Source organism: Gymnogyps californianus, chromosome 3 (genome assembly GCF_018139145.2).
Source record: "Gymnogyps californianus isolate 813 chromosome 3, ASM1813914v2, whole genome shotgun sequence".
Lineage (NCBI taxonomy): Eukaryota > Metazoa > Chordata > Aves > Accipitriformes > Cathartidae > Gymnogyps > Gymnogyps californianus.
The window spans coordinates 55,211,345-55,233,886 of record NC_059473.1 but is presented as its reverse complement, the minus strand read 5'-3'; the positions used below and the strand labels follow the sequence as shown (position 1 = coordinate 55,233,886).

Below are 22,542 nucleotides of genomic sequence, written 5' to 3'. Positions count from 1 at the left end.
CCACTGAGTGAGAGGGGCTCTATTTGTATTTTAAATAACTGCAGCACCGAATACCAGCTGGGCTGACTTCCATGGCCTCTCCTCCTAAACCTGCACCTAGAGGAGACACCACCACGGGCACCACCATGCCCCACAAGGCTTCCACAGCAGGGCCAGTGGGAGGAAGGCGACACCTTCCCCTCCTCCTCCCCACTGCTGTAACTCCTCAGCATAAGGAGGACAGAATCAGGCATTTCATCATTTTTATGAAGAACATCTTTTTCACCATAAGGACAGAGAAGCGGTGGAACAGGCTGCACAGAGAGGTTGTGCAGTTTCTGTCCCTGGAGGTTTTCAAGACCCGACTGGATAAAGCCCCAAGCCACCTCACCTGGCCTCAGAGCTCTCCTTGCTTCAGCTCGAGGTCGGGCTAGATGCCGCCTGAGGTCCTTTCTAACCTGCATCATCCTACGATCATTGCTTAAGAATGCAATTTTCTCTCTCTCATTTGATCAACAAACTTTTGATGATCACCTCCTTCCTTCATTTCATTCTAGTTTTCCCCTCCCAAGATCCTGGCTCTTCTCTCCTGCCTCTTCCCCCCTGCTAGTGCATTCCTTTGGTAGCTTTCAAGCTGTTGCAGGGCCAACCTAGCCAGCCTATCACTTCACCAACTTCTTGGTTCATAGAGCCGTTCCCAGTGAATCACTCCAGTGTCTACCTCTGTGCTCCCTAGACATTTTGGATCATGAATTACTGTAAACGCCAGGAATTTAAGGCCCATACTCTCACTTAATTGACAACACGAAAGAAGCCAGCCAGCTATGCAGGCCACTGTTGCGGCCTCACGGACCATAAGCAACCATCTACAGACTTCCATTTGGAAGCCACAAATCTAGTTTACTGTTTGCCTGTCGCAGCACAGGTTTGAAAGGGACAAAGCTCTATGTACCACGAAGATGAGCAATGAAAAAGGCACTGGAGCTACCTCTTCCTTGCCTTCAGACAAGGACAGAGCACTAAAGTTTATACTCAGTTCATATTAAGACATATTTTGCAGCCGCAAAGACTAGAAACTCTTTAAAAACCTAAATCTGAAGAAAGCTGAAAGCTTGCAGTAAGAAGAGCTTCTGTCTTCCCTCAGACAGGTGGTTATTTGAGACCCAACACAAGGGTATCTTTTCATATTCATAACTGTGTTGCAACACAAAACACTGCAGTAAGTAAAGACAATAGTGCTGGGTGATGTTTGCAACGGATACAAACCAGCAACTTCATAGTTACAAGATGATTCCTTTCTGTAAAGCAGACCAACTCTAAGACAAGTGACTTGAGCTTAGTTTTATTAGAAGACAAATAGTAATTAAATAGCTGTTTTCCCAGGAAGGAAAGTAGCTTGTATGGCCAGAAGAAACCTATTCAAACTATCAGTTCTGTGAGAATCAGATCTTTTTCTGCACTGAGCTCCAGCATGCTAGGCTGTTGGTTTGGCCTCCTCAAACACCCCTTCCCGGGCATCCAATAGCACTTTGCTCTTACTAAATGCAGTACTGAAACCTGCCAGAAAGAGAGAGAAAGAGACTGTTCATAAAGTACCAACTGTGTGCTCCCTACAAACTGGCAGAACTGACTCTGCTTGCATTCTTAGATTAAAATCGTTAACAGTGAAAGAGTGTACGCAGCCGGGTGCTATTAAACTGAATGCCATGTCAATGGAGAATTTCTATGAAGAAAAGGAATGAGGCAGGTTTTTTAATCTTACTTTGAGTATTAGCAATAAAGTCCATGTGGAAAAAAAAAAATCGCAGCATAAAATGCCAATTAAGTTCTCTGTTCAATTCTATAACGCTTCTGAATTAGATCCTACAGGTTTACCATTCATGACGTTCCACAGCAGTTTTCCAAAAGGTATTTCTCATAATATTCTTTAATGTCCGTTCGTTAAATGTTAACAACAAAAATTAATACGCATCAAGCCTATTCATTTGCTTTTAAAATGAATAAACAGGCACTCCACTGTTGATTACCACATTCCTGTATCACTGGAAAACTGGCAGCTCCAGTACATATATAACATTAGTATTTGGTTTTTTTTTTTTGAGTGGCAGTCCTCTGTGGTAATTATCATCTTGCACCTAAAGTAAATATTCTCTCACTGCAAGTAGAAATAAAGAATTGACTTCCTGTATTTTTACTGTTTGCCATCCAGTCCGTCCTGTCAGTACGCTACGTGCCCACTAAATATAATTTCCTGAGCCCTTGTCACCGGGGCCATCTCTTTTGTTTGTAACCAGTGAATTACGAGGATTAGTGCCTCCTCGGAAGATCACCGGCGCAGAAACCCCACGGGCCGTAATCGAGCAACTCGTTTCCAAAAAACTATCGGGAATAAGAGCTCCAAAACCGGCACCCGGGAGTGCAACAGGGCACCGGGCAACGCTGCTGGACGGGCGGCCGTGCCCCGGGTACAGGGGGCCCACGGGCAGGCAGCGCCCCTCCGCAGCGCCCCCCACGCGCGACGCTTCACCCGAGCCTGGCGCGGGGACGCCGAAACACGTGCGTGGAATGTAAAGGCAGCAACAAACCAGCCTTTCGCCCCAAATTTAACTGAATCCGCCAGCACGCCGGAGCAACAGGAAACAATGCGCCCATTGATGAGCCTAAACAAGCGCTTCTGGGTGTGTAAACAGATGCAGGGTCTGGTCCGCTCCGGTAAACAACCCCAAGCCCAAGCCCAGCTCTTCGGCGGTGCTCAGCGCTGTGTTCCCGTCTCTCCTACAATGACAGCCGAGAAAACTTTACTCCAAAACTGTGACGAAAGCGGTCGCCGACACAATACTTGGTTTTGCCCACGGAATTAGTTTTTCTGGGAGGTACGAGACCGCACGGCGAGGACGCTCTCCAACTCGGGCAAACTCCGCAGCAGGTGCCGGGGAGACCCGGCGCCCCGGCGAGAGCTTCGCCGCCCGCGACCCCCCCGAGGGGGGAAGCAACGCCGGGGAACGGCGCTCCGCAGCCCACCCCGTCCCGCGGCAGGCTCCCCCCGCGCCCGATGCCGCCCCGGCCCCCAGCCCCCGTCCCGGCCGCACTCACCAGGATGCCCATCACGTCGGCCCACAGCTGGGCGAACGCCTCCGACGTGCCGCTCTCCGCCGGGGCGGCGGGGCCGCCCGCCCGCTCCCCCTCCATGCCCCGGCCCGGCCGCCGGATCAGCGCCGGCTCCCCGCCGCCACCGCCGGCCCGCCCCGCCCCGCCATGCCTCCCCCGCCCCGCTCCCGGCCCGGCCCGCCCCGGGACACCGCGGGCCGTCCCTGCCGCCGCCGCCGCCCCTCAAACTTTCGGCCCAGCGACAAGGCGGCCGGCGGCGCGGCGGTGCCACTGCGGCGCGGCGGGGGCGCCCACCCGGCGGCGGGGCGGCGGCAAAACCTCTCCTCCTCCCCCCGCCGCCGGCCCCACACCCCCCGCCTGCCCGTGGGCTCGCCCGGCGCACGTGGCCGCCCCGGGGCGGCAACAAAGGGCCCCGGCGCCGCCCCGGCGGGGTCTCGGCCCCCGGCGGCTTCGCCCACCCCAAAAGCCGAGAGCTGGGGCCGGGGCCGGCGGGGGACGTGTGGCCGGCGGGGGAGGGCTTGTTGCTGACCGGGCTCCCCCCCGTGCCGGTGCCTCACCTGACTGCCGGGAGCTCCGGCGGCAAAGTCAGCAGCGTTTTCTTAACACCGCGGAAAGATTAGCTGGGAGACGGTACCAGCCGCCCTCGTTACGTGGCCGGCACGGGAAGAGGCGCCCAGTTAATTCAGATTTTTAGTTTAAGTACTAGGACCCCATCGTTCTCCTGAGAGGAGAGGTCTGTCACTGAGTGTATCGTAAAAGGCAAAGCTCTCTTTGGGGAAGCAGTGTGGAAACGCTTCCTCCTTCTATACCTCCTGCTTCCTATTACTTTACCACCTCCCCCCCATATTATTATGAAATTAAATAATCACTAATTACAGGTAGCAGTAGGGATGCTCCCACCTCCTAGGAAACAGCTGAGTGCCCATGCACACACACTCGAGCACACTTACTGGGAAAGGTACATTAAATAACGGTGGCCAAACCCCACTGCCCGTGGGATGGAAGGAGCAGGAGAGGTCAGCAGGAGCCAGGGCAGGAGGATAACCCAAAGGGGTGCGGTGCTTCTCCTGGCCTGCCCACCACCTCACACCAGGCTTCGGCTGGGACCAGCAGCAAGGAAAGCCTTTACTCCTCTTGGTCTTAGTGCTTGTCATTAAGCTTTGAAATAGTTAGATGCATCTTGAAAAGCTACTGTTCCAAGCTGTTGTTTATTGGAAGCACCTGTCTGCACAGAGGGGGGGGAGGGAAGTGATGTATTTGATGGATATGCAGCTGTCATGCACTAGCCAAGCATTTTAAGAGTTCACATCTTTGAGCAGATAGTAGCTTCTCTAGCATCCCACCAGCTCTGCTTGCTGCAAGGCTGGATGTTGCACCACCCAAACACAACCCAGGGCCTGGCCTGGCACCTGTGCTCCCCCCAGGCTCCCTGTTCAGCCCCAGGGTCTCCCGGCACCAGGCTCCCCCCAGCCCCGTGGCTAGCCCCACAGCTGACAAGGCTCACACCGATTGCGCGGCACCAGCAGCCTGGGAGGGCTGGAGCAACAAATGATACCATTTGCTAACAGGGCTAAAAATAGTTTTGGGAGAAGGCATAAAGCAGAAGTGGGGTGACTGCACTCCTCATCTTCTCTCCACATTTCCAGCGATGCTCTTTTTCTGTCCTCAAAGCTAAGATTGCTTATTTTACTTTGTAGGCTAGCACCAGGGAGAAAAGCTGGTCAAAACACTTCCTTTCTCAGCAACTGGTATGCAAAGAAAGGGACGAGACTTTTCTAAGCACTGTGTTACTGCAGGGAGTGGTGAATAGCACATACGCAACAGAGAAAAGGAGGTGGGGGGCCCAGGTAGCATAATTCTCTTTCAGTTTTTCTAAGAGAAAGTGGTGAAGAAACCACCAATGATGTAGAAATAAGCACATTTTTATTGACCCTTCTTTAGGATGCACACGTAGGACACACACTATGTAATTCATCATATTATTGACTAGTAATGAGAAATAATGAAAGGCCCAAACCAGGTATAAAATCTCTACTAATTGACCTTTAAATTGTATGCAACTATAAGCCTATGAAGTATGAGGATAAAGGTGTGCCAGTGAACTCTCTCAGTACTCAGATGGCTTGCATAACTCAAAACTGGTTTAATTAGTCAGGGGTAATTTACTTAGTGACCCTCTGAAATTCATGTTGAACCACTTACAATAGTAATGTCAACCTACTTTCAAAATATCTGAACAAGGCACACTGTTGATCTCGGGATCAAATAGGTGCAAGGGGCGGCACTCCCACTTGCCTTGCCCCTCCCTGTTGATGGAGGTCATTGCTCCTGTGCAACGATGACTACACTTACAACTTACAGAAGCAGGTCCTGAATATCTGCACTTTTCAGCCTTGCAGTCCAGGTAACAGAAACTAGATTATAAACTGTGGTGGTCCAAGAGCTGCTTCCTGAGCCATGATGTCACCCCTTTTGTGGAGGCAGCAACTTTCATCAGAGGAACATGATGCATGGCTGCGGCAGTCTTCCCCTCAGCCAGTTGACTTTAATTAATCTGAGACACAGAGCCTTTGATTTTAAAAAAGGGAGATAAGGAAAAACAGATCTTGCAAAATCACTTGACTCCAGGAGCAGTTGCTTTAAGAAACAAATTGACATGAGAGAATCGCAACAAATCCATGGCAGTTTACAATAGCTACCATCTTGTATGGTCTTGCAATTATAGTTTCTATTCAACTTCAGACATTCACAAGATGCCATTTTCCCAAGACATCCAATGACTATGACATGCTAAAACCTTCCTTGCTCTCCTTCCCTCAAACAGACACCCCTCCATCTAGATATCACAGGTTTCCTCTATTTTAATGATGCCAATGTCCTGCAGTAATAAATCCCAGGGGCATTTTACAAAAAACAGCTGCAACAAGAGTATGGGAGTTTTAGAACAAGCAGAAACTCAGATCTTACAAGGGTTTTGAAGCCCAGCTATGACTGCAGTATTTGGTTTGTGTTACAACTGCTAGTACAGAATTACAAATTAACTGAAATTTAGCATGTTAGAATACAATTTTTGTTTGCATTTTTATCTGTACTTGTCTAGATGATAACTCAAGCGTCCACAAAAGACTGTGTTTCTAGAAGCGTGTTGTACTGGACCTCTGTACGCTACTGGGAAGAAATAAATCTGGTCAATTTTCTGAGATTTTTGGGACATCTCACAGGAGCTCTGACCAGGTGCTTAACATTTGGAAATCTTGGAAAATGGTCAATGTGCACCTACAGGGCAGCAGTAGGGCAGCGATCCTGATACGATTCCCCAGTGTGTCACACCTGCAGCGCGTGGGCTCATGGTTGCTCTCACATAGACTCCAGTGCACTCTGGATGGAAAGTCCCTCCACAGAGCAGCTACGAAGTTGCCCATGGTTGTTCTCCTGCAAACCTCTACACAGGAGATGGAAACAATCAACATGTATGCGGTGAATCTAGTTTCGCCCAGTTATGGCAGATGCACTGTGCATGTGAGTGTATCCTCCTATCGCACCATCAGCTACATGTGGGCGTGCAGTTAACAAGAGTTTCCCACATCTACACACCAGGCAGGATTAACCAACTTGGAGAGTGTATTCAAGAGAGACGGCTTTATTCTAGAGGGATACTCAGAGCAGGATCCTAGCTCCAGGTTAAGGTGGCCATAGAGAAGATCATCTTTCTCCTTTCTTTACTGAGGGTTTAGGGAGATCACCTTCACCAGGCCAAACTCAGTCTCTGTGAAAAGCACAAACCTCAAACACAAACCTCTGAGTCATTAAGACAGAAGATGACAATCTTTCTGTCCCAAAGTAGCGTGTATAATCTCACCACAGCGTCACACAAAAGTGACACAATGGTTTCAACAAAGCATTTAATAGTGAAAAATTGAAATATGCATCAAAATAAACTGCAAAAGCTGATGTGCGCCATCAGAACCAGACTATCACAACTATAACAACTGCTGGCAACCACATAAAAGGCATTTAATCCAAGAAATCTATGCCACAAAGAACCCCGAGCACTTTGATATCAATTTTAAACTACATGCAAGAGGCTGGGAGAGATCAGGTTGCCTTGGGAAATGGATTGTGCCCCACAGTGTAATGGACACCAAACTTCATGGGCTCTTGAGAGATGACCTGAGGGAAATGGCTTCCTGCTCAAGAGGCCTGGCAGTCAACTCTGCATGCGTGAACAAAACACATGAGGTTTCTCAACATCACTAACAACACCCTGCCCAGTATATCAAGTCTAAATCAGAACATCAAAGCTTCAGAGAAATAAATAAGCAAGCCATTGTATGCACAGAGGGTGCAGGGGAAGGGAGAAATAAAAATTCCAGCTAGCCCCTACAGGTGACCCGCAAAAGCCCTAAAACTCTTAACACAAGCAAATTACAATGCAACACACTATTAGCAGCAATTGTATCTCCTTTCAGCTCTCTCCCTCTTTCCCCTTGGTGGAGGTCATAAAATTGAAACATGCAGAGTTCACATCACAGCCTTTGATTGGAACTGTACCGGTTGCAGGCTCCCTCCCATCAACTTATAAAATTGTTCCAAGATGGATCATTATCTCATTGCCCTCGCTACATTTTTTGGAAAGTCCTCCTAAAACATAATTTCTTTTAATTCTCACCTGTTACTTCATTTTTAAAGTATTTTCCATAAGAATTACTTCAGTTTGATTATTACTTCTGGTAACGAGGTCCCTTGGAGCGGGGTTCTCTGCATCACCCATATCAGTCAAAGGAGCTGGCAGCTGCTCTCCAGCAGAAAGCAGACGTGCCAGCAGCCACTCCAGAAAGCCTCTAGCGTGGGACAGGATGGGGACCCACACACCCAACCCATCAGCCATTCTGCCAAACAGGCTGTCGCTCTGTCTCGGATGCTCCTAGTATGTACAGGCACAAACTATAAGAAAGCGCTAGATCCATCATGTGCATTTGCACATCAGACTGCTATATATTCCTGAAATGATCAAGTTTCAGCATCCTCTGCCAGTTAGATAACTACAGAAAATATTCCTCATTTTAAAAGCGATGCAAACAATACTTATCCAGTGGCTTTAAAACAGACAGTATTTAGACCATATAGTCTTTGCTGTATGGTCAGAAATCATTATTTATTCTTTTAGAGGTTTAGCTGTCAGCTCCTGTTCTTATTGCCAGCCTCATGACTAGAGTATCGGATCACAGCAAGAGCAGGACACTAATATGCCCCACACAAACCAGATGGAGTTAAGTCTGTTTAATTCTATCAGTAGAAAGCAGTTAGGAACAACGAATTGCTTTATTCTGATAAAAGTCTGAACTCTCCACATTACACCCGATCCATCATTCCCCTGGATATCAGTACCCTACTAGATTAAAAAATAAGAAGGAGGGAGACACACATGCCCAGAAAAATCATTCCAGTAGTCTTAATGCTTCGGGCTAGCACCACACTCGGTAGACATACAAATACTGCTAAGCTTGGCAGGCTTCAGTTAAAATACGGTGGCTGTGACTTTGCATGACAAATCATATAAGGAAAAGAAATCTAAACACAGCAAGTATCACAGCCCTTCTGGAAGGATACCTTTTGACTCATAAGGAGAAAGGAAAGGTTTGTATCCTCCCTTCCTGCCCGCAGATGTGCTCCACAAAGGCCTCTCATATCCTGCCCAGTTCCCCTCCCCACCGTGGAGGACAGCACTGCGTTTCTTAACTGGGAGGCAGCAGCACTAGCTCAGCCAGCGGAGGGGCTCCGGGAGCCAGAGCGTGACCAGTGAGGAGCACACATCCCTGGGGACACCACAGCCGCGATCCTGCTTAGGTGCACAGCACACCGCTTCAAAACCACCCCCAGATCAGGACTCCATCTGCCTCCTGTAATGTCAGGCACTGTCTGGACAATTTCCAAAATTTTCTAAGACTGTTGCTTCTTCACGTTACTTACTTCTGCCTTCTCCACCTCTAGCTGCATGGGAAAGCCAGCTTTGATGCTTTGTTATTTCCTTTCAACATTCAGATAGTTTGCATTCATTTTCTGTTAGTTTTCTGCAGCACTTTTTACAAAATGTTTTATAAACCTTAATTAATTTTTCAGACAGGAGTTCAGCATCCTTTGGGATGTCTAGGGGTAGTCTCTACACTGTCATTCACAGGAGCTTGCTCAACTTTTTATATTCTTTTCATAAGCGTCTGCTAGAAAGGATGCATACAAATCTTTTCTGTAAGAGACTTACAAAATCCACAGAGACAGAACTATTTAGCTCAGTGTCCTTTGGCTGCTCTTATCCCAAATAATTTTAGAACTGGGGAAGTGAAAAAGGCGAAAAGCAAGCCTCAGAACTGGGAATAGGACTTCAGCATCTCCTTTTTCTCAACGCGGTGTCTTTTGATTCCTTTGTTGAAACTCTTAGTAAATTACTAATGAAAAGGAGTCTGATGATCTCATCCCAAAGCACATCATAAAACCGGCCAAGAATAAGGTACAACTTAGTAGCGTGTGATAGCCGTCTATTTCAGAGATGCTCAGCACTGACGTAAATATCATGCCAAGTTGGCTGTAGTAAGGTGGGAGGAGCACCAAGAGAGATGGCCAAGCTCACACAGTGACTGTTTTATTACTACTCACTTCATGACCAGCCCAAATTTTTAAAATAAGAATGGATACACCTCAGAGATGTTTATTGCATCTCCCTTTGAAAGGGAAAATATCTTTCCTAAAAGTAATACTTTCAGGAAAAAGAAACCCAAGAGCTTTCATTAATTGTATCTTTGCAAAAGCTGCCAATTATGAAATCCAAATGTAGATCTTAAAAAAAAAAGTTATCATCTGCTTGCTATCAATGGAGAGATAAAAATTCACAGAGCTGCCCTTGGCAAAATATTACAGCAAAGTACACGTGACACAAACATGCCAATGGTAGAGACTTGCAAGAAAACAAAAGAGGAAGAGTTGCTTAGCTTCTCTCCCAGAACAGACCACTTCCACCCAAAAGTCACCTCCTCCACACTCCACCTAACACCCGCTCCCCAATTTACCAATGAAATATTGGCCCACAACATAACACAAATTATTTCCTCAGCTGTTTCTTTAAAAGTTCATACTCCACCCTTCTGAACAAGCAGCAAACAGACCCTACCAAAGCCTGACTTTCAGTCCCGCAAGGATTCAGTACCAAGCTCAGACTTTGCACTTTTTAAGCCTGTGTCCCAAGTCACATAGATATATTATTAGTGAAGGAGTAGGTGGGCCTACTTAATGCAGAAGCCAACCAAACAAAGAAACCTGCCTGATGATCTCAGCTAGCCACAGGTGAAGATAATAGACCAGATGTGATTATTTGATGTTTGCATGCAGATCATGTCAGCCTAGGGTCAATTCTCCCTACTGCAGCCACTTGAGAAGATCATACTGGCTTCAACCTCTTCTTTCAGATCAGTTTCTGCTGGGATAACTCCTGCTCCATCGCCAGAGCTTCTCCTCTCGTCTCCATCCCTGGAAACAGCTCTCATCAGCAGGCTCTGATGGATGCAGAGCACCCAGTCTTCTTTCACTTTCCAAACAGCTGCCCTGCCTTTCCTTTTAAATGCTTCCTGCCCATTCCCCAGAGTACCAGATCAGACCAAAACACGGGTGTCCTTCCCTGTCTCAGAGTTGCGCCCCTGGGTTACCTGACCTGTGCACCACCCAGCAAGCCCAGACACGTACATTAAGAGATAATTTATGGAAAAACAAACAGCAGTTGTCTAGCAAGCAGTAGGCAAGCAGATGTGTTACATGTGGTGTTGCAATTTCTGCTGTAATGATAAGTGTTCAAAACTCACAGACGTCAGGCACCTGGAAATTACATTTGCATTTAAATATAACAGAATTTTTAAAATAAGACTTTTGGAGTGCTTCAGCTTCAATTGTCTGAGTCATCAGGGTGCACTTAGGTCACATTTTCATACGTTTATTCGAAAATAAAAGCCAGAATTTACATTTCCAGTATTAAAAAAACAGCAGCAAATTGAGATTTTTACATCACTTGGCTCCTGGTAGTAGAATGTTAAATAAATCATCAAGTTCGTGATGAAATCAGGAGCAGTCACAAGACTGTGACAATGTAGTCAAGATGATAAGTATTCATTTCAGCTGTGGCTGTAAACACAGGCATGAGCTTGATTCACAGAGCCTGTGCTCTTCTGGAGAAGCCTTACTCTTCACTGCCTTGCGAGCTGTACAATCATTCAAGACTCTCTCTCTCTCAAATCAGCGTTTCAAATTGCCATGGAAAAATACATTAAAACCTGCTCTACGCTCACTAACAAGAGTTAACAAGGAAGTGGAGAATCATATCCGATCTGTACGTTTCATTTTCCCTATATTGTTAATGACATGTTTCATTTCATAAAACTTCATTAAGTAATAGAGAAAGGAGAGAAACATCTCTCTGCAGCCAGGCACACCTGAAGCCCTGGAACTGTGCATTTTACATCCATAAATTCATTGAAGGGGCACGAGACACTTACTACTTCTGTAACACAGCAAGGAGGGGGAGTAATTCCAAAGAGCAGCTGCTTCCAGTTAGGGCAACTCAGCTGGAAAGCAGAGGTGCCTGTCAAACTAATTAAAGCAAGGAGAAGCCATCTATCTGAAACTCCAGCTTTTAAGCACTGGCCAACCCACTCCCAAAATGTAATTAAAAAAAAAAAAAAAGGCAAGCAAGAGAGACAAGTGAAAACAGGCTTAAGCATTGCTGAAAACATACCTCCAAGCTATTCTCTCAATAAATATTTTGGGAAGTTTGTGAACAGAAGGATTATTGTGACTGTGGTGGTGTGAGTGGGAGGAATTTACCCTCCGCAACTCAACCAACTGCATCGATGATGATACAACAGCCCTCGAGGGCAATGAGCTAACTGCATCGGCTCCATGTTGATGAAGTTTTATAAGTCATTTTGTTTAAGTATATGTAGACTAGGCTGGTATCTCTAGTTCTCAGAAAAATGAATCTTCATTTGCAAGGATTTAAAAATTAGGCAATTCTGTTTGAAGATGGCCAAAAATGCTTCTTCAGTACAATGTGTATCCTGTAGCAACATATGCCTAACAAAAAGTAATTGAGATTTGGGTTTTTGAAAGTTACTAATACACTTGATCCCAGAAGTGCATCACACGTTCCTTTTGACTTCTGTGGGAAGATGTGATTTACGAGAATAAATTTAAACAAACAACTGTTGCTTGGCTAGATGAAAGTTAAAGGGACTGGAAAGGATACAGTGATTATCTGAAAGCATGAAGGGTGTGTAAACACCAAGGGGAAAGTCAGATTGCTGAAGAAAGCTCAAGAGGGTGTAACTCGGGGCAATGAGATAAATGTATGTGTTTTTAAGCCCTGAAATATTGGCTCCTAAAACGATGACATTATTTGTGTATACAAAAGAAGCTCTGGTCATTTCAGAAGTCATTGCTATTTGTTATTGAGGACAAAATATGTGAAAGTGGACTAAAAGAAATTTGCTATATTGGTGAGGAAAATATGAGAAATAGCAGCAGTAACTCTGTATCTTGGGGGCAAGCCAGGTGACCTTCTGGAGTCACTTTACATTATCTGCCATCTCCACTGAGGAGGCAGCAGCAGAGGCGGGTGGTGAGCCCACAAGGCTCTGGGCTAGATACAATCCATGACTTAATTTCACATGGCTTGCAGCTACATGAATTATTTTGGGTGTTTTTAATAGATAATTGTAAGTGGTATGCTACCTGGGCAATTGCCTAAGAAGTCTGAAAAGCCTATGTGGCACTTAGGTTCCCCATGATTACACATGTGGCATTTAGGGAATACATAAGCATGTGGGAAGATGCCAGCAAGGTATTGGGCCTCATTTAGACAATTTTCATTACTTGCCAATTTTCAGGTTTTTATATAGAAATTTAAAGCTTCTGGAGATAAAAATAATTATTACATTTATTGTTTATTGTTATTTATTTATATTTGTATATGTAAACTGCATGAGCAGACAGAGCTAAGAAAAGACTGCATTTTGACTTGTCAAAAAGACAAACTCCTTACCTCCTAAAAGCATTCTCCAAATGTCATGACACCTTTTTATCTCCTAGCATTTTCCAGGTAACATTATACTAACAGACATGGACTTCTTAGGTTAGAAAGGAAATACAATTGTTCTCTTGGGTAGTTACTTAAAGCAGCTTTCAATGTATCAAATGTGATTTAAACTTATGCCTTCTATTGCCTGTACTTGCCCAGCTACTGTTCATGTTTGTCTGCAACCAGAAAGGAATTCAAAGGACCTAGTTATTCACAGCACCCCCAAACATGCACAGTATTATCCTGATCTCTAACAGGTTCAAATGCATCCAAAGATTTTGGCAAGGGAGAAACAGTTTTAAAATATTTTAGCACCTACTATTTCCCAAAGTAGTGTGTGTGTATATATATAGGTAACAGAGGTTAAATAGCTGAATTGTTTTTATATGGATGCATGAGAAAAGACTGTAACAGGCTCCACATATGACAGACGATTCATGGCAGTGTCAAAGGGCTAAACAGTATTACAGGCTACTTAGTGTGCCTGGTGGTTTCAAAAAAGCTTAACCTGTTCACGTTTGTCCAAGAATGCCCAGGCTTGGCTTTAAGATACAAAGATTTTGGCAGTAATAATGACTGCTGCCTCCATCTCTTATTCTCACTCCTGCACCATGGTAATTACAAATGAGGACTCATGAAGAGGAGAGTTCAGGAAGGCTAAGGGAGGGCAAGCACGGGGCTGGAAAGATACATGGACGAGTTATATAATGTTTCTTTTTCCACCCTATTATCCTGTAAGAGTTTAAAACAGCCAAATGGATTTGTCAAGAATTAATGGTGTCAAATCAATCTAATTTCCTTCCTTGGAGGATAAGAAGTAGCAGCAGATGGAATACATATTGAATTTAATAAGGTTTCTACCTTATTCAACACAGTCAGCTGATACCATTATAAAGTGGTACACAACTGGTTGAAAAAAACACTTTCAGAGATTGCTTTTCAGTGGTTAGTGGCCAAAGTGAAAGAATATATTGAGTGGGGTTTTGCAGGGATCTGTTCTTCAATATTTTAATTAACAGCTTGGCTGGTAGAATAGAGAATATGCTCGCTAAATTTACAGATGACAGAAAGCTCAGAGAGCTTGAAAATAACTACTGAACATGAATCAAACAAGTCATCTTGTTACAGAGCAGCAAGTTTCATAGTAGGACATACTCAGTACAGCCAGTAGGATACACAACCACATGCAAGACATGTAGCAATCTATACGCTGCTCACCAAGCCCAAGCCCGCAGCTGGAGTACTGGGTTGTATTTTGACCCAGCATGCCCTAGACCTCAAGACAGACATCGACTAATGGGAGAAAACGTAGAAGACAACTACATGAATGAGATGTTTACGAGCAGAGATTGAAAGGACGAGGATGCTTTATGCAAGACAAAAGAAGATTGCCAGAGAATAGGATAATAATTTTCAAATATGTATAAGCTTTGCTTCACTAAGAAAAATAAACTTCTCTATCTACTGAGGATAGGGCAAGAATGAACAGGTTTAATTGCAGCAGGGGTGATGATGGGTTAAACACTAGAAAAAGCTTTCTAACTGCAAGGTTCACAAAAGTGGTGGAATTGATTGCCTGGGGTCAGTGCGGTGCCTTCATCACTGTCTAACCTGTTCTTGAGAGCCTCCCAACATCCCATTATTTTGGTACAACTGATTCTGCTCTGGGGCTTGGGGTTGGCTAAACAGCCTCTTAAGATTCTTTCCAGTCTTTTTTTTTAAATACTTTTTTGTGTTTTAATTCTTTAAAACCAGACTGTGAAAGCCCTATGTAGAGCAGCCAGCATTTATTCAAAAGGATATCTGAAGGGCATTCATGCCAAAAGGCCAACATACCATGCTGCAAGTTAGAATTAGAGCTTACAGGTATCAAGGATACCACAAAGGGCATTGAAGTGCCAGTGTCCCAGAAGCAACTATTGACACCTAGAGAAATGGAGAATTTTTATACAGGTTATTTGTAAATCCTGTGATTTTGATAGTGACCTGAAGATCTATCCCAGAGTTTGCTACCACCTGGCCTGCTTTTAATATTAACATTTGCACAAGATGTTTGAGTGGCTGTGGCAGCATGTAACTGATACGACTGAGGATGACAGTTGCCAGAGAGACAGGCTGCTGCACAAGGAAGCCAAGAATCTCAAACTCAATACGCTTCATAAGAATAATCCTAAAAATTACAGCTGCTCAAGGGCAAGGGGTTTGTTAGTTCATTTATACTCCAACTGAAATGCATTAAATATTTGTTTGGGTATCCCTACCCCTCTTGGTCACATCCAGTGACAATCACCATAAAATACAGCCTAGCTACCTTTCCAAAAGTGAAATCATCGCCTGCTTTCTTCAAAGAAGCAATTTCTGGGGAAGCATATGTGTCTATCAGGATTTAAATGCTGGCAGCACATTGCAAATGTGGTTTTCTTGCGTAAACCAGACCTGCCAAGGAGTGTACAACCTTTAGCAGAAGTTACACTCAAAACAGTTATTCTGTGTTTTTCATATGAGACATACATATGTGCAAGAACTGAGCATGATGGTGGCATGCCAAGATTAGCAGAAATGACTGGGACAGCTATGTTCTTCTCTGAGACGTTCACAGGCACCAGCCTTTTGGAAATCAGACCCTCACCGTGTCTGGAATCCCAAAGCTGGACATTCGCAAAATCCCTCCTTTGGGAGCCTGAGAGGGGGAGGAGGCATGGAGAGACGTGTGCATTCACACATCCCCAGAGACAGCATTTCACAGTCATCTTCATGTATTCTACACATATTCAATTACGTATGTCATTATGTGATTGCATAGACAGACAACACTGCTATTTACATTAAAATATATGCACACAATAACATCTGTGGCTGCAGATATACATAATACAATGTATGGTAGCCAAGTCAACAGCAAGTGATCAGCCAGCCAAAATGGCAAATTCAGCAGCAAGAAATCATTTCCCTGGGTTATGAATTCCCAAGAGGCTTCACAGGCCAGTTAGCAAGTTATCGCTCTCACTCTTCACTCGGCAGTGAGTTAAGCAAGTTGCTGATGAGCAAAAAGTGCTCTCTCAGACTCCACAGCCCACACTTTCCGAGGCAGGATGCATGGAGAGAGTTAGTAAGGTTCTGTCAATTAGATACAACAGTAAAATGGCATCCCATCTGCTCTACAAATGTCAAAGAGCTTCATGGCACCTGTCTGGGGAGGGAAAAATTAGCAAGAGTTTACCACAGGTTTGGATACTCCTGTGAAACAAAGGACTCTTTGTACTAGTGTTTTCCACAGCAAAAGTCCTTTGGAAACGTTTGGAATACTTTTTGCAGTGGTATTTTATATCAGAGGGTGAAAAAAGAGAAAACATATACATACCCTTTCCACACTAAGTGCCTTACCACAAAAGTCAGAGTGAGTTTTGTGGTAACTTTGAAGATGCAATAACTGTAGCTAAAGACTCCGCTGGTGGGAAAACACTCCCTCCCCTCAAATACAAATGTTGGAAGAGGAATGAAGTCGGCAACTTACACTAAGTATCTCATTTTCCTGCCAGAAGGGTCTAAACTCGTTCCTAGTAAATTCTAGGTTCGCACATTGCAGAAGGTACAATGCCAATCGTAAATCTCCCACTCACTTCCCCTGGAAAAAGAGCATTTTCTGGAAAGGAGTAGCAAGAAGTTTCCTTTCTTCTTCATAATCCAGGCAGGACCGGGGAGAACCAGTCCGTTCTCCCTGTTGCACTGAACAGCGACAAGGCCTCCCCTGAAATCCCAGCGCTCCCTTCCTGCAGCCTCTCTGCATTAGCCGCTTATGCTTGCTTTAAAATGTCTGAAAACTAATCCAATTTGCACAAAACCCAGAAAATGAACGTTGACATGGATATAAAGCAATAACCACAGCTTCTGAAAAGAGCTTTTTTTCCTTGGTATGACTATCTTCTGCGTTAAAAAACAAACTCAATATAAAATCATCAGTGCTTGGACTTTATCATAGCTGCCAATTACCTTGGCAATTGCAAAAGGGAGCTCCCTCTTTTCTAAACAACTTGCTCTTACTGCCTGAACTGCCACGATGCCATCCCTCCACAATTCAAGATATTATAATACTTGCAGTAACAATGAGTGACAATGTTACCAAAGTTAGAGTTACCAAAGTCAGAGGAACATATGAAGTAAAATGGGAGCTTTTGTCTACACATAAGGTTCTGGAAGTCTAGAAATAAATAATGCAGGAATAAATTCAGGACCAGGAAATGACAGGTAGCGGGACCATGACGAAAATTTTCCTGACAAGTCTTTGCCCAAATAGATCTTTTATGTTGTTCCAGTTTCTGAACATGTTTTGTTACTTCTTCAAATATTATTTAGCATTTAGTATGTATTTAGTGTTTATTACAGAAACATCTAAACACCTCACCTAAAGAACAACATCTTTCTTATTGTACTAAACACTCCATATAGATGAAGGGCGTTTTCACTCTACATCTGAGTCAGAAATAGAGGGTGAAGATGCACAAAGATGAAGTTATTTGCACTGGAAAACACAGCATATAAGTAATAGAGCCAAAAAGGAAATCAGGGTCTTCCTGAGTTGCAGTCCAGGGCACTGCCGACGGGACCACACCGTACTCATGCTGTAAATAATCATGCACCAGTCCAGGCTGCACATCACATGCTCCATGACTCTAAGAAAGCAAAGATATCTTAGGAAATGATCTGTTTTGCTGGACACCTTTTATACAATGAAGCATAACAGAAATAAACCTGTTAAAAACATTACAGCAACAACCACAGAAAATATGCAGCTGTAAGCAGACACTTACTCTTGTAACTGGGAAGGGGAAATGCTCTGTAATAAAGTCCCAAACCATGCGAAGACGTGGGAGTGTTTGCTGGAAAGTAATACTTCTGTACTACAAAGTGCTTGCAAAATGCAGTTTCACAAGAAACTGAACTGAAATATCAAATATTTTTAAAGTCAAGTCTTTTTGCAAGGAAACTTGATATCTTAGAACTAAAAGCATTACAGTCATCTGGAGAACTTTATCAGCACCATGATCTTTCTGGAAGGTAGCACAGGGACAGGCAGTCATATTTCAATTGTATTTTCCATGTAAAATTATATTAATGATAATTATAGAAGTAGCAGACACTATATCATAGTGACCCATGGTCGTCATTTGCTGACACAGTACTAAAGATGAAGAATCAGAGAGTATTCAATTACAACCGCACTACTCTAGATTTATAAGAATTACAGCGATAGTTTTATCTCTCTTCATTTCAGGCTCTTGCATCTTTCTGGATTTCATGTTACCTCCCCATATTGAAAACTATATGCCAATATGGTGAAAGGGGAGAAAGAGAAATGAGACATTTAGAATAATCTAGCTCCTGAAGTCCTTTCCATATCGATATCAGTGGAGTAAACTAATTGCTTTTGAAACCTCTACTGCTAATCTTCACTGCTTAAATAGATAGCAGATGCCTTCCTCTTATTTACTAGCAGCAACACAGGTAACAAACACTGTGAATTCACCATTAATTCCTAATACTTTTTTTCTGAAGCTGTGGTTTTCAGCTTGTGGTTCATGGAGTTCTGAGGCCATACTAAGTATCTTAATGAAGTCCTTATAAAACAATTAAGAAAATTTCTTAATTTTTAGTAGCCTTAAATTCACCACACCAATTTGCATCTACGCCTAGACATCTTTAGGAATACAGAAAGGTTGCAAATTACTTTTGCTGAGTTTCAAACAGAGTCTGAAACTAACTAGAGAAGTTATGGTACCAGATCAATGGTTGAACATGCAGAATATGCCATTAAATGATGGTATGTACTAATGGAAGCCACAGGTAATGTGTAGGAACTGTTGCAAGCAAAAAGTATGTGGGATAATTAGTTATTCTGGGGCAGTTTAGTAGTCAGTTCAACATGGCAAAGTCGTAGCAGTTAGGTGACTAAGTAGCATAGAGGCCCTCAAATACACGTACACTGCACTAAACTGCACAGTCTTTAAAGGAAGGAGGAAGAAGCAATCAAGAAGAGGAGGTGGCCGCAATGTTTTCAAGGAAATGACAAACTCTCTTTTAAGACATCTAAGCCCTTAGGTATGCAGTATTTCTCTCCCAAGTTTTTTAAAAAAACTATTTAGAAGTTTGTTTCCCTTTGTTAGGGTCCTGAGCCTCTTCCTTTGCCTGTTGTTTGCCCTTCAATTTATCAGGAGCCCAGGCACCCCCAGCCCGAGTGGGAAGCGCTCCCGCTCCTCTGCAGGTGTTTAAGTACCTTAGTGACCTCCCTCCATCCATAGTTCTGGCCTCTTTCAGGAGGGGCAAAAAGCTTCTCTTACTTTAAAAAATGGAGCAGGAAATGCACAGAAACAAACCCATGGATTCCTAGGGAAAGTGGGACAAATTTAGACAACAATTGGGCTAAGGGAGAAGGCGCAGGGGCTCCCTAAGCATCACCTTAGACCCTACCAAACTAGTGTAAAAGACCAGGCAGAGGAGAGGGGCATACATGGACGTGCGTGCATACGTGCACACACACACGTTGGGGCTGGATGCAGAGGCTGTGCACAGGATACAGCCAAGAGTGCTTTGACTTATTTGATCATGGGATAATGGCTCCACGACAGATTCCCTGCTATTCTGCTGTTATCCATCTAGTGAAGAAAGACAGAAAACAACAAAGTGAACTAAATTCTCCCCTCTCAACCAAAACAATGCAGTCAACGGTCAAAACCCAGGGAAGTGATGGAAAGGAGGAAAAAAAAAGAGCACAAACTCTGAAGAGGGGAAGGGGGGAAGAGAGATACTGGGGTTCACTGTAAGGTCACAAGAGGCACAGGAACAAATAGCAGCTCAGTCTGGCAAATGTATTAATAGCCTGTGTGCTAATAAAAGAGCTATGAGGAATAAAACAGGAGGAATGTATAGGAATAACAGGAAATCTTAATGCATAGTAAAGTGTGAGATTTAACTGGCATAACAGCAACTTGCTGAGAATTCACACAACTGAAATACTAACACAGAAAAGGTACAGCTTGTTTGGGAATGATAGGCAAGGGAGAGGCCTGCATTTGCATTTCAAAGGTAACCTATGCTTGTCCCAAACTCTGGAAAGACAGAGCAGAAAGCCCTGTTCAGACTTTTGGGGAAAAATAAGAGGGAAAAATAACAAAAGGTCTGCTACTGTTGAACACCTACTATAGATGACTACATCAGGTATAAAGCAGGTTGAATAAGGATTATTTGTGAATAGTATCACACAAAGCAGGACCTGCTGGTAAGCAGAAAGACCTAACTACCCAAATGCTGCTGAGACACAAACCCCACAGGCCACTAAGCGTATGTTTGGTATGTAGGTGAGAGAAAGTGGCTAGAGGTAGTCACGGCAGATGCAGCCTGGGTGTGAAAGAGGGAGAGAAACTGAGCCCTACCCACCCCCAGAGAGGTCACCTGAGCGGTCGGGGTGCCCACAGGCTCGCCGGCCCCTTGCAGGGCTGCCCCACACAGCTGTCCTGCCCCACGCCGCCTCTGCCCTCCGGCTGCCTCAGCCGCAGACACCGAAATCTTCCTGGCGCAGAAGTCTGGTGAGGCCAATAGCATAGATCCAGGCACAAAAATACAGATGGTTAATGTTGCAGAAGACAGAAAAAAGGCAAGTAAATGCTCATCTTTATTAGCCAAAAGTAGGTTTCACAGGGGCCCCACTGACCTTTCAGTCTGACCTAAATTTACGGGAAAAAATGCTTGGGAACAAAGAATCACACACACTATTTGTAAGCACGTAAAGATTTCAAGGTCATCTGCCTTTGTAAGAAACAACATAAATTACTGTCAAATAAAGCTAATTTTTGTTCAATAGTACAATGATATACCTTACAAATAAGAAGGAAGCAGATGAAATATATCTCCATTTTCATGTCGTTCCCAATGCTGCTTCACATGGCATATTCATGAAGAGAACACTCTGCATGAAATTGTCAGTGCATGTCAGTGTATGAAAGGGAAACCATATCAAAGAGTATTTATCAGTGGTTCCTCATCAAATTGGAAAGATGCATCAAGACATTTTGACACTATTCAATGTTTTTACAGTGTACTTGTTTAGGGGCTGTTCGCATTTTGAGAGTTGTGACCAAGACGTCCATTTTGAGGCTCTTCCAGGGCCAGTAACCATCCCCTCCAGATCACGATGCTCAGCAGCAACCTGCAAGAAGTGCCTGAGCCTGCAGAGGCCAACAGAAAGTGCTGAAAATCATGAATGAGTAAGAGAGGACCATGTCATAGGCTAGCCTCTGATGTGGATGATGCAACCTGATTTCTAAGTTTTCAGATTGCACAAAGCTAGAAGGAGCTGCAGGCATATCGGAGAGCATGATTAGATACACAGATGGATATGGAAATTGGAGAAATGGGCTAAGACAAACAGGAGGCAATATGCAAAAAGGACATATTGTTGCAAAATACTTCACTTGGGAAGACATAAGTTAGGAGGACGAGCAGGAGATGGGAGACAGCTGGCTCTGTGGCAGTTCTCACAAAAGGATCTGCAGGCGGCAGGCTGAACATGAGTCAACTTCTTTCTTGCTGTCATAGAAAAGCAACCATTATATAAAGATTTACTAACAGGCAGCATGTAAAATAAATCTTTTGCTCTCTTCAGCATTGCAAGACCTCCATCAGCTGGGCTATGAGACTCATTGCTGACACTGCACTTCAAAAAAGATCTGAATCAATTAAGAAGAGTCCAGAGGAGAACACCTTAAATAACCTAGAGGCCTAGTTATTAAGTCTACAAAACATGTCCTTCAAAAAAAGCAGCTGCCTGGGAGTTAGTGCTAGCTTAGTTGGAAGATCTTCAACCTAAAATTTATGACAGCTGGCATTTCCTTGCCCTTGCACAAACACGTGAAGTTATGTGGACACAAAATATTTTTTTTTTTTAGTGAAAATGGAGATTAGGAGAAGAAAGTAGGGATTTTTAACCCTCTTAATTTTACAGTGGATGAAAATACAATTTCAGCATATTTCAAATACTGAAAAAACCTCACCTGGCATAAAAAGATACCAAAAATGTATTGGGGAGAATTGCTTAAAGAAGACTTCTCATTATTCAGGAAGCCTAACCTAAGCTTGAGCAGCTGAGATCAAGAATACTGCCTATTGACAACATACTATAAGAGGAAGAAAATTGGAAGCATTAAAAAAAGATGTTCTTCATATTTTATGAAGAAAAGAGAATAAAGCCCAGTTTCTTTAAATTTTTTATTATTTTCTCTTAAAATAGACAATCTGCACTTAGAGATCTATAATCCTCCCTCCATAGTGATATCTTCATACAATGTTCA

The 22,542-nt window shown here is 43.9% G+C and overlaps 1 protein-coding gene across 3 annotated transcripts in view; it reads right to left on the bottom strand.

The window, feature by feature from the left end:
- The window catches only part of SASH1 (SAM and SH3 domain containing 1), a 576,339-nt gene that overhangs the window by 123,090 nt on the left and 430,707 nt on the right, over nucleotides 1-22,542 (bottom strand). The window contains exon 1 of one of the 3 annotated variants that reach the window (XM_050893070.1): nucleotides 3,073-3,121. The exons of 1 other annotated variant lie outside the window; for it this stretch is intronic. In XM_050893070.1, the coding sequence (XP_050749027.1) occupies nucleotides 3,073-3,084 (12 nt within the window). In that variant the 5' untranslated portion in view covers nucleotides 3,085-3,121. Of the gene's footprint in view, nucleotides 1-3,072; nucleotides 3,122-22,542 lie in introns of those variants that run through there. One more of the 3 variants, XM_050893071.1, reaches the window with a different exon arrangement.